The following is an 18,379-nucleotide window of genomic DNA, read 5'->3' on the forward strand; positions in this document are numbered from 1 at the left end:
ACATCTAAAACAACTTTTGAACGAGCACATTGTTCCACCAAAACCAGTTCCTTCCTGAGGCTATTTTGCAGAGGCACCCTTATTGCGCCCAGCGCTTAGCGCTGCCTATCCCAGAAAGCTGTGTGGACTAGCCAGACCTTCCCCTGCAGCGCTGTGGAGGTAGGTCTGGCAATGCGAGACTAAACACCCGTGGCGTTTTGGAGAATAGTGCAAAGAAAATAGTTTTGAGCATGAACGCCTTTTGAAGCATCTATGGAGGCCTGGTGTCTTATAAATAAGGCTTCAAGTTGTGGATGGACAGAAACTCTGAAGCTGAGAAGAAACTGAAACTCACTATTGCGGTCTGTAACGCCGAGGAGAGGTGATAACTCTCTGGCGGGTTCATATGAGCGACTTCTTTCACATTGTAATCTTTTCGCATTGTCATTTCATACATTGTTCGTATAATAATATTGATTATAGCCACTTTAATCAGGCTTCATCCACAATCAAGCCAAAATAGGTAGATGACTGGAACAGAAAATTTCCCTCATGTACAGAGATGACTTTCACTGGGAGAACTGACGTGATCCTACAGATGCATCTGGCAAAACCTTTGAGGAGTGAAATATCAACTGCAGAATTTCACAAACCTCAATTTCCAGAAAAAAATGATTCATAATGTATGCTGTTTCTTGTATGTTTTCTCTCTCTTTGGCAAGTTATAAAATGGAAAAATATTTTTCAAAAATCACTGTTCTTCAAAACTCTGGAAATTCCACAAGAGCAAACACGCACTGAAGGTGCCAAAAATTAGGTGAGTGATGTTATGATAGCACAAAATTTCAGTCTTACTGAGTTTTATTTCCTGTCATAGCTTTTACATGGCATGGTTATTACATGGCAGTAAGCCACACTGCAGTCATACGGCATTCATTCACTATGAATTAAAATGTACACATAATGGTGACATATACATTGACAAAACAAACAAACCAAACTAAACAAAAATACATGATGACAAAGACATTATTCATCCACCTCTATACTGCATTCAATTTAACAGTGAAAGTGTATGGGTGACCACAGACTTGTAACTGATGGAGCAGCTGGGGTTCAAGAGCACATTCATTGTGGTTGAGAGTTTTTCCCTCACGCCCCTTTACAGGAGCAAGCCGGTCTTTGTTTACTTTATTTCATCATCTATCCTTCATTTCATATTAATGGAATGTGCTGCTGTGATGTCAACACTTCCTCTGCACATTGGACTTTTTTCTTTTTTTCCTTTCAGTTTTATGATTTTCTATTTCCTTTTAGCAGAGTAATACATAGCTGAGAAGATATTTCAGGAACGACTTAAGAGAGGTTTTTAGTGTCCAACACTCTATCATATTAATAAATTATCTTTTATTCTTCTTGTCACTTTCTGCCGTGTTAAGTTTTCACTTCATTCACTTTCTGATATCAATCCCAATGCTGTGGGAAGAAGAGACACAGAAAGTGAAACAAAAGAAGAAAGTGAGGTGATGATAGACTACAGAGGGAGGAGGGGAGGAGGAATTGCTCAATTTGGTATTTTCTCATTATTCTATTGTATTTTATGTCTGATTGATTTCTTTCAGAATCACAACTCAACAAACAAAGACATTTGAAGCTTTTTTGAGATGAGGAGGGTTAGTGGAGTGGGGTGGGGGGTTGGGGGAGGGTAGGGGGCTGGCCAGCGTGGGCGTTGATGCTTGAATGGCGACGATGGCTGATGACTCAGGTGATGTGTCATGCTGCTATGCTATAAAAGGGAACTTTTACATTTTGTCCACACACACACAAACACACACACGTACGGTACACACACTGGACTCAGAAGGAGGTTTGTTTACTACAGCGGGAGCAGAAAAAATGAAATGTAAGTTTGTTAATGATACTTTTAGAGAGTGAATGAAGGTGTGTGTGTGTGTGTGTGTGTGTGTGTGTGTGTGTGTGTGTGTGTGTGTGTGTGTGTGTGTGTGTGTGTGTGTGTGTGCGTGTGTGCGTGTGTGGGTGTGGAGGGGGGGCTTTACTGCACTTGGTCTTTACTCTCATTTTTTAGCCTCAGAGTTTGAGAGTGAGAGAATGAATGAGTGAATGAATGAATGAGTGAATGAGTGACTGTGTTTGGCGGAAACACAATGTTAGCTGCAATTTAAAGTGTTCAAATGTGATTGAGTTTCATTTAAACTTCACTAACTTTTTGGTGTCAGGTGTGAGTGTGTGTGTGTGTGTGTGTGTGTGCTGGGGCTTTCCCTGAGTAGTTTGACCTTGCAAACAATTTGATTGTGTCCAGCAGCATCACTTTCATTGTACTCTTAAAACTTTTTAAATATTAAATATTATTTCATCCTAATTGTTGCAATATTCTCATATTGAAACTTTGTAAGTATGTATATATGGAAACATGTGAGTGGTGTCATGCCGCTATCAGATACATATTATTTGTGATGCTTGTGTCAGATTAGGAGCTGGTAGAGTCAGATATTCTTGCTGTGACTAGGTCGAGTCCCCGACCAACAAGAGCTTTTACGATTTGGTGACATATACATGGTGATTGGTCGGTCCCACAGAGCGACTTCCTTCTTCCAGCTGACCGCACCAATAAGGAATGGTTGTGTATGTAAACACAGTTTTATGAATGAAAGTGAAACTGGAATCACATGTGGGCAGTAAAGGTGTTCTTCTGTCATTGTGGGTCAGACTTTGACATTACATAACACTCTCATCAAGTCAGACACAACTAGTCGATTACCAACTAATTACTAAAACCTGCTGACTCGTAACACCAACAGCAGCCAATAAGTGCATGTGCCTGTGAGAAAACATATGAGTCAGGTAGGCAGACAGTGATGTCATCATCGGACATCATCAGGGCACTTACTGTAATGTAATTTGCACACTCACTTTTTGAGGATAAATCATATCAAGAGATGGAGTCAGTGTTTATGACAGTTGGCCCAACTTCCGGGTTGAATGATGTCACACTGTCTGTGTCAAGCCTGATGATGTATAAGGAAACTGCAACATGTGAAATTGCACACAGCAGTGTGCATACTCATAGCTTGAAAAGTCCTAGCTTGTTAAACAGACGTTGCATATCTGATATTATCATTAATAAACATTTTCTGAAACAGGACAGATGTTTTGGGTTAACTTCTTTAATTATAGGGAGCTGTAGGTTTATTTTGTTCAGGATTCAAATTAACTTGCCGATAATTGAATTGATCATTTTTGGGCTTTATTGTTTTTAAGATAAGAAACACTTTATTGTATTTTACGAGGGACAGAAATTTGTCTTTGACAGGGCAGGCTCGAATGCAATAAAATACATATCAAAAACATAAGATACATAAAAAAAACTGTAAAACATTGACAATACAAAAATGCAAAACGTGTGATTGTAGTGGCTTTCCTAAGTACTGACCGGGTGTAGAGTTCTGTTAGGGGGAGTTTGTTGGGAGCCAATTATTTAGCTGGTCTGATTAAGTAATTATTATGTATATTTTAATGTATTAGCTAAATTGTAGCAAAGTTGCAAGAGTTAGCACTACTGTATGAAACTTAACAATTAGCCGTGATAGAACATTTGGATTGCAGCCTGCTGCGTTTCTACAGTATGTTATGGTTATGGAATATAAAACTTAGTGTTATATCAAATTATAATCACTGTATTTGCAAGTCAAAACATGACCCCGATCATCTAATATGACGATGAACAGATGTCTAATGTCTTGCTGTTGCCAGGTGGGAAGAAAAACAACCCACCTGGCGTTCTCCCAAAATAACATCAGATTTTTCTTCTTGGGTGTAGCAGAAACAAGCTGTAAATGAAACACTGACAGATTATCACCTTCTATAGTTGTTATGGTACAGAGACATCACATTCTCATGAACAGGTTTGTATGGTATCGTACAAATTTAGGCGGAAATACGAAATTCGGCTAGTCCTGTGATGACTGGTCACATGACAAAAGATGTCTGCCCAGCAGTAATGAGTTAGACATCCAAACGACTTGTTAACATTAGAAAAAAGATAGTGGTTTGGATTAAAACACTGGTCCCCCTAAGTACTACTCCCGGGACACAAACACACATTTCCTGTGTGAAAGTCTTGTGTTTTCTCCAGGAAACAAACTCTGCTTGAAAAAACCTGTGTTTTATGACACAACCTCCTTCCTATGCAGTTTGCGTAGCTATATGTATGAATGGTTAGTAAGAAAAGCCTGAAAGAGAGAGATTTGGAGTCATGTTTTTGTCCAATTGTTGATTGTAACTCCAATATTCAATCTTCTTTTAGCTCTGTTTTTGGTCTCCACCAAATGGTGAAATATCTATGTATACTATGGTTGAAATATCGGGTTGTTCACTGCCAAATGATTCACTAAGTCCACCGGATAGTTGCTAACTGTCAATCTGCTGTTGTGTGCAGTGTTTTTTTTTGTTGCCTGCCGCTGCTGGAAAAAACTTTAGATGAGAGTGAATGAGAGTGAACCAAAACATTAAAGCCGCAAGCCATAAAATCAAAAGATACCAGAGTTTGGTGATCATTTGCTGTGCGTTCATCACAGACAGCGACACCTTTCACATGTTACATAATCATTTGGTCCACTGTTTGTATACAAATATTTATTTGAGCAGCTTTAAGTTTGTCAATTATATTGTAATGATTCCCATATGTTTTAAGGTTTGTAGAGCTTTCTTAACACATACAGGAAGCATGTCTATCTAAAAACACATCAATGTGTTCTCACCATAATGATGTTAGTTTAAAAGTCAAACATTAAACTTGTGTTTTGCCAGTTCCTTGAAAGTGAACAGTTTGTTGGTATGTTGGTTGGTGTTGGGGGAAGTTGATTGTGTATATGGGGCACACTTCCTGCCAGACGCCGTTAACATCCGTTCAGAAGTTCATCAGAAGTTATTCAGAGTAAACGGTCCGGCTGAGGAAATGAGGCATTCACTCTGTCAAAGAGAAAACATAGTAAACTCCAGTGTTACAGCATCTGACTGACACGACATAGAACGGAAACTGAGGAAGTATGTGAGACACTGCATGCGTGTGTTGATGTTTTGCGTGTGAGTGAGCGGGTGGTGACGAAATGACCTGCTAAATACATTAAAAGTTGATCCATTGACTCTGCTTCTTTAAGCAGTTCTGCTGTGAGCTGTAATGCTGTCACAGCTGTTTACTCTGCCAAATACATGACTGTACACTACACTGCCTGGGGATGTTTTCTTTGTAGGAAAGAGGCTTTTTGCTGATGTCTTCTTCAGTAATTTCCCAACTGCCTTCTGAAGCTGTTCCAAATTTCTTGTTTGTGCTGGCCGACAATGACCTGACTCTTTATTGGATGTCGAGAAATTGTACAATAGCTGACATTTAATGGGGTATTTTTTTGGCAGGATTGCTTTCCAGGCATTGATTCATAGGCCAGTTTCGGACGCTTGAGCTGTAAGTAAACATCTGTGTGTTGTCATTTAGGGCTGTAATGGGATTATATGTGTTTCGTCTATTAACATTGCTCCACTTTGGAAGCAGAAATCATCTTATTGTTGCAGTTCTTCATGTTATGAGGCAGAATCCAGGCAAAGTTACAGGTCTCACTTCCAGATGTTCCCTCACATGAACTCACCTGAGTGCCCCACAACTGTCCAGTGGTGGAATTTAGTATCCTGTTCTGCCTTTGAGAAAATGAAAGCTCAGATGGGCCAATCTGGAATCTTGCTCCTTATGCTCCTTATGAGGTCATAAGGAGCAAGATGGCACATACTAAGGAAAGCTCATTGTGGGACTAGCTCGTAGTGGCTGTAATTCTGCACCATGTCATGGGACCTTTAAGTAAAGGATCTGAATACTTCTTCAACCACTGCAACTGTCTGCCGTGGAAATGCTGTCAAACAGACACCAATCCTGCTCCCAGAAAGTACCTTCCTACTCAAGCACAGCTGCTTTGAATGATCTGCTCATTATCAAGCAGCTGAAGCTTGTCAAGGGCTTGATTACGAGTGAATGATTAGAATCAGGTGTGTTAGGGTAGGGAGCTACATAAACATAGGGCAGGAAGCGAGCTTGGGACCGGGAGGTTGCTGGTTCAAGGATAAAATCTGGGGAAAGTGAAAGAGCAGCTCTTGTCCCTCCCTCATTGCTGCCACTGAGGTTCCCTTGATCAAGGCCCTTAACCTCAACTGCTCCAGGGTAGCTGCTCAGTGGCCAGCAGATTAGACTGTGGTTGTACTGGGCAGCTTCCAGGTATGAATGCGTGCAACTGAGTGAATGTGACAGGTCGTCGTTGCAAATGAGAAATTGTTCTAAATCGACTTACCTGGATAAAGGTTAAAAGAACAGTCGTAGAAACTATAAAGGATTTTTTTTTTTATATAGTAGAAGCATAACCAAGAATCTTTTTCTTTTACTAAACAAATCAAACTGCACATCTTTTTTTTAATCTTTTATTTCAGAAACAATGTATTTGGTATAAGAGTGGACTGGATCTTTTGCTCCCATTGACCTTTGGCCTTAATTACTGCAGTTAGTGTTTAAATGACAGTAGAAGTGTTGAAAGTGCACAGTGCTCATGACAAAGTGAATGTTTCCCCTCTGAAGAATGCAGCCTAAGGCGTCTCCACGGTGACGTCACTGCATAGATTAATCTGAGTCAGACTGCTGCACCAGCTCCCCTCGCCTTTTTCAACAAGAGGCCCAGAGCTGGGGGGCGGGGGGGAACCCACAGCATACCTCTCATTCCTTCTCCCTGATCTAACACTAACGCACAGTTCATTTCTTTGTAGCCCTGGGTTACGGGATTTCTGAAGTTGCATTAACCAGCGGATAGATTTACAGACATGAGCTTTCTTGATTAAAGTGTTGTTTCCTTGAATAGAGATCATTGATGATTAAGACAGCTTAAGAGACAAAGACTAAACAAATAACAGGGGATTTGTGAGATTTAATTATTCTCAGATTTAGTGTCCCAGGTTCAAGAGCAATAGGAGTAAAAACTCTTTTGTTCCATGTGCAATAACTCATCATAATTTGCACATGTAATTTAGACGTTTTTAGAGATTGCTGATGTAGTTTTGTGTAAAATTGTGTTCGGTATGTTGTATGTACAGCAAACATTTTTGTACTATTTTTATATTGTTGTCTTTTTGTCTATTTGCACATGGGTTGTCTATCTTGTACTCCTGACTGCAAATCAAGTTTCCCATCTGGGATGATAAGGTGACTGAAACAGTGATTGATAGCTTGATGATTCTTATTCATGCATTTATTAAACACAGGGTGATGTATTCAAACACTGAGGCCCATTCATGAGGGATTACACAGAAAACATTGAAGCCAAAAATGATCACAAATACTCATAACTAAGGGCGTCCGTGCCCTAAAAACGAGAGTGTTTTGTTGATTTTATGCCTCTGTTGGTGGACTGGTCAAGGCAGAAAACTAAAACTAAAAATGTGATTAAAGCTGCATTGCACTGGGTCAAATGACGATGTAATGTGTAAGGTGTTGCTCTTAGTGATAAACTTGCAGAATTATAACTGGAGTCTGAAGTTCCCCACAGCTTTACGGAGCTTTTAAGCATCATTAATACCACAACTTCTGCTTCATTAACGTCATTTCAGCAGCAGAAAAACAGTTGTCCGTGAAAAAGCTTTAAAAATTGTTTGCGTTTGACACATAAATGAGCAAACAGATTTTGCACAGTTCCTCCTTGGGCTCATCTGAAACAGCAGACAGACACGGCTAGCAACTAGCTAACTGCTAAACATAGCCAGATATTTTTCCAGGAGTTGGTAGAGACCAAAAACAGAGTAAATATTGGACTTAGATACATCAGGTGGTAAGAAACACGACTATATTGCCATCCATCTATCCTGTGATGCAAGAATATTACTCTACTTCCGCAGATCATTTAAACAACTAATGCTGGCGTTTATTTTGCTGAGATGATTATTTGCAGGACCTCAAGACATGTCTTATGTTTCCCAGAAATACAAATTATCAGTCTGTGGAAATCTGTCTGTTTCCTTCTCTGACGCTGACACACATTCAGCCACTGAATATCCAGTAACAGTAAGTCAGCGTCTGACCTACATTGATCTCGAAACCTTTTTTCACACCGCAAAACTTTCATCTCAAATCTGAACTGCTCTTTAAATGTCTGGAACACAGAATGCAACTTATGTCTGATGCAAAAATGAACTGGCAGTGATGCTGAAATAAAACCCATTTTATTTAGGGTTTATAAGGCTTTTGATTTTGACTGAATATTGGCCTGTCCCTTCATGCAAATTAGGTTTGTTGTTTAGGTTTGACCTCATTGTTTTGCTTGTTCTTCTTAAATCATTTCCCTACTGTTGCGGCAGATACAGACTGAAGCATTCACGAAAGCAGAGTACAGCTGCCTCCGGATTAGTCATGTTTTCAAAATTAAACAAAAATGTTTTGATGCAGCTTGGTGGTTTTATGTTTCTGAACTCTCCAGTGGCCACCTGTTGTGATTGTGAGTGCAGCTGTAAATACAGTGAGCAACTACTGCTGAATGATGTTCTGCTGTGTCGTTCTTTGAAATGACGTGTTGCTACATGTTGAGGGGCTGCGACACTTTATAGACCAGCCAAGATAGGTCAACACATTGCAGCTTAAGAAAATACATGCAAATAGACATTATAAAAGCAAATTCGGTAGAAGTTTTCACCACAAGAAACTGTACAATTACAGAGACATCTCACTAACGGTCTTTTTTGAATCTGTTTTTGTCTTTTCAGTAATTTATGACTCCACGCCTTGTCTCGTCCACCTGATTCTATTGGTTGAGCTGTTTGCCCATTCATCATCTCGTCCCGCCCACAGTTCTTCTCTCTGTGGCATGTTTAGATCAATGATCCATCAGGTGGACATGTTGACAATCTTATCCAAAGAACTCCATAACTTGGTAAGATTTCATATGATCGCTAACTAAAAAGGGACTTATTATTCTAGTCCTTATTTTCTGTCATATCTATAATGTTACAGTGTCGGATGTTCATATTTAACGTGGCCAAAGTTTCAAACAATGAGTTACACGTATATGTAAAAGTAATCCCTGTGAGCAAAAACCTCAGATTTCGGACCGTACTGAACGTTACACTTCTAACTGTTTCTTCTACTTTCAGCTGACGTCAATTTGTGCCTGATTTCTTTGGTCATCTGCTCCAGGCACGTCACTGCCGTGTTAACATTACATACACTGCTACATGTAGCTAAATGCTATCGCCAGGGAAAGCTTTATGCTACGTTTACATGTGGCCGGCTATTTTCATAAACTGACATTCCAACCTCTCAGTTTTCAGAAAAGTGTTCGTTTACATGTACCCGTGTATATATGCCGTCAATGCCATCAAGAGCATGCCAGACCTGTAGGTGGCAGTGTAATGAGAAGCTCAAGCCATCGTTAGCCAATCAGAATCCCGACAATAGCAACAACAGCAACCAATCACGTCCTCCTTCTCTCTCTCGGATGCCTAAACCTCCATTTGTCTCAGTTTACATGCAAACGTGCAAAATCTCCACTTTGGCCGGAGGTTTTAGAAATAATCGTTTTCTGTGATAAAAACTGGGTTTTCGTGTAAATGAGAGGCCAAACCGCAGGAAAATATCTGCGTCTTCCCTTCGTGTAAACAAGGCTTTAATCTTGGCTGCAGAAGTTGTTAATTTCTCCCCAATTTCGGATCACATTCCTTCTGGAACATGTTCAATTGTGTGGATTTTGGTTTAGAAGCAGTGGTAGAAACCCAAAATACAAGTATGACCCTGAAAATGAGCATAACAGTTCCCCTTTAATTCTCTTGGTATCTTGAATCTGTGCTGTATATTACGGTGGCCGGGAAGTGCAATGCAACATTACAAAGAATGAAACACTTTTACATTTTGGAAAACAAAATAACATTTTGGAAAACAAATTTACATTTTGGAAAACAAAATAACATTTTAGAAAACAAATTTACATTTTAGAAAACAAATTTACATTTTGGAAAACAAATTTACATTTTGGAAAACAAAATAACATTTTAGAAAACAAATTTACATTTTGGAAAACAAAATAACATTTTAGAAAACAAATTTACATTTTGGAAAACAAAATAACATTTTCGAAAACAAATTTACATTTTAGAAAACAAATTTACATTTTGGAAAACAAAATAACATTTTCGAAAACAAATTTACATTTTCGAAAACAAATTAACAAGATGCAAAACACTTTTACCAGTCCCCAAACAAATTTACAAATGACAGATTCTTCACGCGGAAGGAATGTACCACATACCGGAAGTGATGAGGTTTTGTATACATGTCGCCTTGACTACGGCAGTTATGGATCGAATGCGTCAATAGAGCCGCCATCTTGGAACAGGGAGAGCACTGCCTTATATACTGTCTATGGGCCGGTCCTTAATGCATCAGCGTCAATGTAGGCAAAGGTCTAACGGAAATAAAATCACTATAAATCGTCAAAATCTCATGCGATGTTCTAGTTTTTTTAAACAAAAAGCAAAGAGACTAATTAATGTGTTAATACAAAGAATATTTATTATAATCAGTTCACAGATATGAGTACAAACGGAAACTTCACCCTTCTGAACTAAGAGGTTCTGCTTCAAAGTGAAGTTTAAACAGACTGAAATGTCCAGGCTCCCCCCTCCCCACTAATGATTCATTTATTTCTGCATGTATTTATTTATTTAACGAGACTTTAAAGTCGTGTTTCGTCGATCCACAGTCCGAGTCCCGCCAGACTTTCGCACTACCTGTAAACTTGATTTAAACTTCAGCAGGCTGTGACAGTCCGCTCCGTTCAGTCCTGGATCTGATTCTCCCGGGCTTCCCTTCCCTCCAGCGGGCCCAGCAATACGGCCTGGGTCTCCAGCTGCGTGGTGTCGGTTTTGGCTCCCAGGAATGGGCAGTGAGCTCCAGGTCCTGCAGCTGCAGACGGACTCAGCTGCCCCCTGCTGTAGCTCCGATCCGGCGGCGGGTCGACATGTTCCTGTGTTTGCCGTCAGGTCCGCGTCATATAAAAACTCCAAACACCGAACTACACGTAAAGTCACCATAAACTTCATTCACGCCATATACTCACTCACAACAACACAAATTGACTGCGCTCACCAACAACACCTCATCACTTCCGGTATGTGGTACATTCCCTTTCCGTGAAGAATCTGTCATTTGTAAATTTGTTTCGGGACTGGTAAAAGTGTTTTGCATCTTGTTAATTTGTTTTCTGTAACGTAAATTTGTTTCGAAAAATGTAAATTTGTTTTCTAAAATGTTATTTTGTTTTCCAAAATGTAAATTTGTTTTCTAAAATGTAAATTTGTTTTCTAAAATGTTATTTTGTTTTCCAAAATGTAAATTTGTTTTCTAAAATGTTATTTTGTTTTCCAAAATGTAAATTTGTTTTCTAAAATGTTATTTTGTTTTCCAAAATGTAAATTTGTTTTCCAAAATGTAAATTTGTTTTCTAAAATGTAAATTTGTTTTCTAAAATGTTATTTTGTTTTCCAAAATGTAAATTTGTTTTCTAAAATGTTATTTTGTTTTCCAAAATGTAAATTTGTTTTCCAAAATGTAAAAGTGTTTCATTCTTTGTAATGTTGCATTGCACTTCCCGGCCACCGTAGTATATAGCTATTGCATCAATCTACGGGGTTTAAAGTACTATATTTTGTTTTAACTGTCATTATGATAGAATAGATCAAAAATATTATAAATAGATGTATCATGATGTAGAGTACAATACTTAATCTCTAATAATGAAACAAAGAAGCAACCAAACAAACAAAAACAAAAAAATCATAACTACAGTTTGTTGATAGAAACTACAAATAGCAGACAAAAATCATAAATTGTTGCAATTAATACATGTTTTTCAATATATAAGTATTTCATGTGATTGTCTGAACAGCCATTTTATTAGAAGTAATTGTTCCTCCATATAAACACAAGGCAGTTAGGGGACAGGCTGCTCTCAGGGTGTTTAAAATATCTGTTATATCTCGGAAATGTTCCCTTTTTTAAAGCAACCTTCATTTCTCATCATGTTACCAACAGACAGACGAGGAGCTCATAAACTTTGAGGGTGTGGAAAATAGACTGGATGGTCTTCCTCATATGCAACACACTGCGGCCCATTTTAATTCATTGAAGGTAAGTTTCTGGAATCAAGGAATTAATTTTTCTGCAACACTTTACTGTATAATGGCTGTGTGTAGTAGGTGTATTTATATTTTCTCTCTCTGTCTATTTTATGTCTCCACAGGTGAACGAGTCACTCTCCAAACTGTTTGTGTACACTCAGTCCTTCAGGCTGCATGTTGGCTGGTTGAAAACAGCCAAAGAAAACGTCAGTTTATCCTCCCAGTCAGCAGAGCGCGTCAGCTCTCACCTCCTGCAGCTCTCCAACCTCCTTAATGCATCTCTTCTCCAGGTGAGAAGACCAGCACGGTTTAGTGTATTTACATGGATTAGATGGACCTACATAAAAAAATTAAAGAGCAATAGTAATAAGTCACTTTTTACTCGAGTTCAAGTTATAATCAGTGATAAAAAAGGGAGATCTTAAAATTTGATAGTGAAATGGATGTTATGAAACGTCATTTTAAAATAGAAAGTTGCATTAGAAAATGCTTGCTTCGGAATCAGGAGTTTATTGCCACAGTAGTTACCCTATGTGGAATTTGCCTTGGTGATAGGTGCATACATACACAAACAAACATACATTTCTTCATCAGAGAGATAAGAAAAAACACAAGAAATGACACATGGAATAACTAAAGAAATGCTCATAACCAAATTTCAGATGAAAATGAAATGAAAAGTGAAAAATCATTACGCTGCATTAGAGACGCCTCAGCTCTGATTGAATGTTTTCTATATGCTATTAAGAGTACCAGGAGCAGGCAGAGAAACGTGATTTATTTTTTTATTCACATAGTACTGTCTGGATATAGTGACAGTTTGGGCAAATATGACCAAATGTTATTTTCTATGAAAGTTACCAACTGTAGCTTTAAGCACCATCATATTAGTGTTGTCATGAATTGTCTCATTTTAAACGTCACATCTAGGTTCATCATTTGGTTCAATTCATAATAAAAATCATAACGTAAGAGAGTATGAATTAATAAAGTTTTACACTTGAAAGAGAGCTCTGACTGCTCCATGGAGATGTTCTGTAATGCCTACTACCATAATCACACTTTACACTACTTTGGTTGAACTGAGCCTTTACATTGTAAACTTGGATGGTACGAGGCTTTTCCTTGACTTTTCCTTCCTCTTTAAGTCCTTCAATCTACATTAAAAACAAATTGTCAGTGGCTACCAAAATGACCCATATGACAGTCTGACTTCTCATGGCAGGAAAAGCATAGGTGTTGCTAATCACATTAACGATGACTCTTTTCCACTAAGTGTCCCTGCAAGCCATGAAAGTGAGTGCATGCACAATACAAGGAACCTCAAACTAAAGCAACAAATTCAGCCATCATTAACTTGATTATTTACACCTGTAGTTTTCCAACTGAAAACAAGTCTTCTGTGAAAAAGGCATGTTGGTAGGACAATATTGTTTCTCAGGGCCTTCCGAAACTGTTCAAAAACACTTAACACAAACATTGAAGGTTGAATCTGCCACGATTGTTAAAATGTATTAAGATTTAGACTAGAAGTACTTGCTATAGTGCATAGTTTCTGTCACCGCCAGGAGGAATTCTAAGTAATGACAACAACACAGAGAGAGTTTTGTGGAGCTTAATTAGCTTTGCATCAAGTCATTTGGCAATGGCTCGAATGTAACAGACGTTCATTGATATAAAATTGTCGCACACTAAAGCTTTAAGGTTAGGAAAAGATAAAACCAATTCTTGAGTTTGATAGGGAAAAGTCAGATGCTTTGTCCAACCATCCAACCCAACCTTTTTCGGTTTTGTGGGGTAAAACATCACACTACTTCCGCGTTTGCTTGTCAGAAAATCATAAACATTGGTTGTTTTAAACGTTAATGTTTTTACAATTATAAAGTAAGAGAGTATTGAGAATCTAAAAGACGATTGGATGGGATAAACAAATATGGCTGAAAATGATAAATTAATGTTGAAACGCTTAAAGTATGGGGTTAAACTAAGTATCTTTGAAGTGTTATAACTGATTTTATGTTTCCCTGGGGTGGAGTTCCCATTAAACTCTTGGGGTGTAAATTGTTCAGTTAAAAATGTTTAACTTCAAGCTGCTGCCTAAACTTTAGTCATTCTTTCTGTCTTCAGATCAGCGAAGAGATTCCTCAGTCACCATCTGCTTCCCTCCCCATCGTCTCCACGGCCTTCGATGTGCTCCGGTTCTCCGTTGAGATCTCTGAACGTTTACAAGTCTTTTGTAACTGGTCAAAAAGAGTTTTGGTGCATCTCCAGAGACTATCCCACTGCCCTCGACATTAATAAGCCTCGGTCTTCAGCTTATAAGCAACTGCTGATGTCGTCCCACAAAACCACTGTTAACTTCATCCAGGGAGGAATCTTAGATGTGGTCCAGACTAAAATATCTCAACAAATATTGGATGTATTGCCATGAAGTTTGGTACAGATATCCATGGTGCCCGGAGGATGCATTTGAAAGACTTTGGTGATCCCCTCCAACCCGGTCTCACGGCAGTTCGTGTAAATGTACACGTTATTCTTAATCTATTGATACGTGTTCACGGAGACGTTTTTCTCGTTTTTTACGTGTAAATGTCACGTTATTTTTTACGTGTAAATGTCACATTATTTTCTCGGGGAAAGGACGCCGGGAGGCAGCCGAAAAGGTCGCTCCATAAGCCGGGAGGCGCCCGCGAGACGTCCCCAGCGGGCCGCCCCACAATAACGGGATGGCGGAGGTAGGGTTTAGGAAAAAACTTACGGGGAAAGGGCGCCTTAAACGCCGGGGAAAGGGCGCCTTAAACGCCGGAGAAAGGGCGCCTTAAACGCCGGGGAAAGGGCGCCTTAAACACCGGGAGACGCGGCACAGTAACACGCGGGACAAAACGCCACACGCAGGGACGCCATCCCCGGGAAACAAAGCGCCGCAAACGGGACGCGATCCCCGCTCGCCCCCTGTGAAAGTCCTGTGTTGTTTGACCCATCCACCACCCCGACCAATATCCCTACGCGGATTTTCGGCTTTTTATATTACTCCCTACAATTTCGTGCTGTGGCCACGAAATATGCTTCCCATTGAAATACATTAGTTCACATTTTCGTGTTGTCCAACACGTAAAAAACGACAAAACTTCTCCGTGAACACGTATCAATAGATTCAAATAACGTCACATTTACACAAACTTCCATGAGACCGGGCTGTCCCCTCACTTTTTTTGTAGCGCCACCCACAAGTCAAAGTGTCCATTTATCAGGTGAAATATCCCAACGTCTACTGGATGGATTGGCCTAACATATTTTACAAACGTTTAATGCCTGTCTCACACTACAGGAGTTTTAGGCCGATTTATACCCGATTTACCCCTCCTGAGAATCAGAGAAAAAAATCTTGTCGAGGACCTTGATCGGTTCCTATGTTCGGCGCAGATTATCTGGTAATGTGAGGCGTTCACAGATCGAATCTTGCACCTCCCGATCTGCTCGCAGACACATCGGGGCCGCCCCGATAATATCAAACATGTTTGATATCTAGGATTATATTCGGGCGTGAAACGACTATTATTACGTCAGTACTTCCACAATAGCCAATGAGAGACAGGTCTGCAAGGAGACGGAAGTGACGGAAACTTTTGAAAATGTCCGCGAAAGCAGCTGTAGTACGGGTGCGGTGGACAACTGAGTTGGAAGAAAGGATGGTGGAGATGTGGCAACAGCACGAGTGCCTGTTTAATGTATCATCAAAAGAGTATCATAATCGGAACAAGTAAGAGAAGAGCTGGGGAGAGATTGCTTCAGATTTGGACCTACCGGGTCAAAGTTGCTAGCGCACTAGCTAGCAAATGTAAACATTAGATCTAGGTCAATGATCATCAGCTACATTCAGGTCTAACAAAAGATTCTTTGCACATAGTTTGTTTGAATAATATTATCGTCCACGCTCGTTTTATTTTCTTTTGTTTTTTATTGGTACAAAGAATAAGTATTACTACGTGAGGTGCTAAATCTGGCAAGATAATCTTAAGAATATCTTGTAGTGTGTGATGCCCCACTATTTTCAAATCTTGTAGTGTGAGCATGTTTAAGATTTGAGGGAAGAAAATCTGCAAAGATTCTCCTCAAGTGTGTCCTGCAACCAGATTTCAAAATCAGTTAGGATTTTAAAACTCCTGTAATGTGAGCCAGGCTTAAGGTATAGCTTTAAAGATAGATAGGTCAAACCTCTGTGTTTAACCATCTTTCTTCTCTGCTGTACTCATTTTCTAATGTGTTGCTTTGCTAGCGTCTTTGATAAACCAAATCTAGTGTAACGAACAACAACATCTCACCGCCGGTCAGTCCGATTGCTAGATTGGTTGGTGCCATTTTTTTGTGGCCCAACAGATAAATTAGGTCTTCAACCTAATTTTGGTAATAGTGTTGACATATGAAAGCATCAAACATGCATTTTAGATGAATGAGATTGAGAGTATATCCAGTTCTTCCTCTTCCGTGTTTGCTCAGTGCTGTTAAAGTGTATGTAAATTAGAGATGCACCGATTACAACTTTCTCGGGCGATTTTCTTTGAGTTAGGCCAGCCGATACCGATTTTAGTTTTTTCTAACCACTTTACAGCACACACAAATATTTATTTTCTATCTTTTCTTTAATAGAACATTTTGCACAGAACATAGAACATTTTGTTAACAGATAATGGATCACTATAAAATAGAACTATATAAATGACTCCTGGTGTGGGAAATTCACACACATCTAAAGTGCAGTGGTAGAACAATTTCCTCCCCCACCCCTCCTCCACACAGTTGCTAGTAGCCACGGAGGACATGAAGGAATAAAAAAACATGATTAACTTTTCAGAAGAGGTCATTATCTTCAGTCGAGTTTCTGCGTGCCGGATGACACAATCTTCTGAGCATATCCATACTGAGAAATGCAGAGAGAGTTGTGTGGAGCTGATAGTCTTAATTAGCTTTGTAGCAACTCATTTGGCAATGGCTTGAATGTAACAGACATTCATTAATATCAAAAAATTACGCAATTACGCAAGTTTTAAACATTAGTTATGGCTGAAAATGACAACAGAAATAAACATTTTTGCCTATTTCACATATCTCCGCACTTCAAATCAACTGCCAGTTGTCTACAAGGAAGTGATTTTTGTGTTTTGTGATTCAGTCTATTGATGCAAAAGAAATTGCAAGATGTTGAGTTCTAGATGCATCAATTCAGCAGCAAAACAGAATGTAAGATTATTGCATGTTTAAGTAAATATGTATAAGTCTCATTTTACATGAGGCCTTTTTAAATGTGCGGTACTAATACACTGTGCAGAGGCACTCCCACAAGTGACTCCCTTTGTTTACATTCGCAGTGTTGATCTCAATGAGCTATATGATAAGAAAATGTTGTGGAACAATTAACATTTTTCTACTGTTGTTTTTGTAACCTATTTAGGATGCTATTTATGAGCTTTTTATATTATAGTGCGGGATGCAGGCATCTCATGTTTTTCTATGGGTTATCTATTGTGTAATATTTAATAATAATAATAATAATAATAATAATAATGTATTGTCATACTGTAGTGCCTTTTACAGTAGTATTTATACATTTTGAATGTTTTGTTTTTTTACATTTTACTTGAAGTCATTAATAAATATTTTCACTTGAACCAGAGATCTGACTGCTCCACGGAGATGTTCTGTATTGCCTAATATAATCACATTTTACACTTCTTTGGTTGAACTGAGCCTTTACATTGTAAACTTGGATGGTATGAGGCTTTTCTTGATTTTTCCTTGATTTTTAAGTGCTTCAATCTACATAAAAAAATAGTTTGCTTGTCGATGGCTACCAAAATGACCCATATGAGTTTTTTCTAAGTGTTTTCTGAGGAGGCCTTTATTGTTTTATTTTTTTTTACAGCAGACAGGTGTTATGTGAAAGTGAGTGCATGCACAATACAAGGACCCTCAAACTAAAGCAACAAATTCAGCCATCATTAACTTGATTATTTACACCTGTAGTTTTCCAACTGAAAAAACATCTTCTGCGAAAAAGGCATGTTGGTAGGACAAAATTGTTTCTCAGGGCCTTCCAAAACTGTTCAAAAACACTTACTACAAACATTGAAGGTTTAATCTGCCACAATTGTTAAGATTTGTTAAGATTTAGACAACATTAGTTAGGCATAGTTTC

General features: G+C 38.8%; 1 protein-coding gene across 1 annotated transcript; it reads left to right on the forward strand.

The window, feature by feature from the left end:
• Window positions 1-1,808: 1,808 nt before the first annotated feature.
• On the forward strand, window positions 1,809-14,708 carry LOC120571338. The gene is made up of 5 exons (XM_039820228.1): window positions 1,809-1,882; window positions 8,779-8,945; window positions 12,101-12,196; window positions 12,309-12,476; window positions 14,314-14,708. The coding sequence occupies exons 1-5, from the start codon at window positions 1,876-1,878 to the stop codon at window positions 14,482-14,484; spliced, it is 609 nt and encodes a 202-aa protein (XP_039676162.1). The 5' UTR covers window positions 1,809-1,875; the 3' UTR covers window positions 14,485-14,708.
• The last annotated feature ends 3,671 nt before the right edge of the window (window positions 14,709-18,379 follow it).

This window comes from Perca fluviatilis, chromosome 13, assembly GCF_010015445.1.
Source record: "Perca fluviatilis chromosome 13, GENO_Pfluv_1.0, whole genome shotgun sequence".
NCBI classification, from domain to species: Eukaryota; Metazoa; Chordata; class Actinopteri; order Perciformes; family Percidae; genus Perca; species Perca fluviatilis.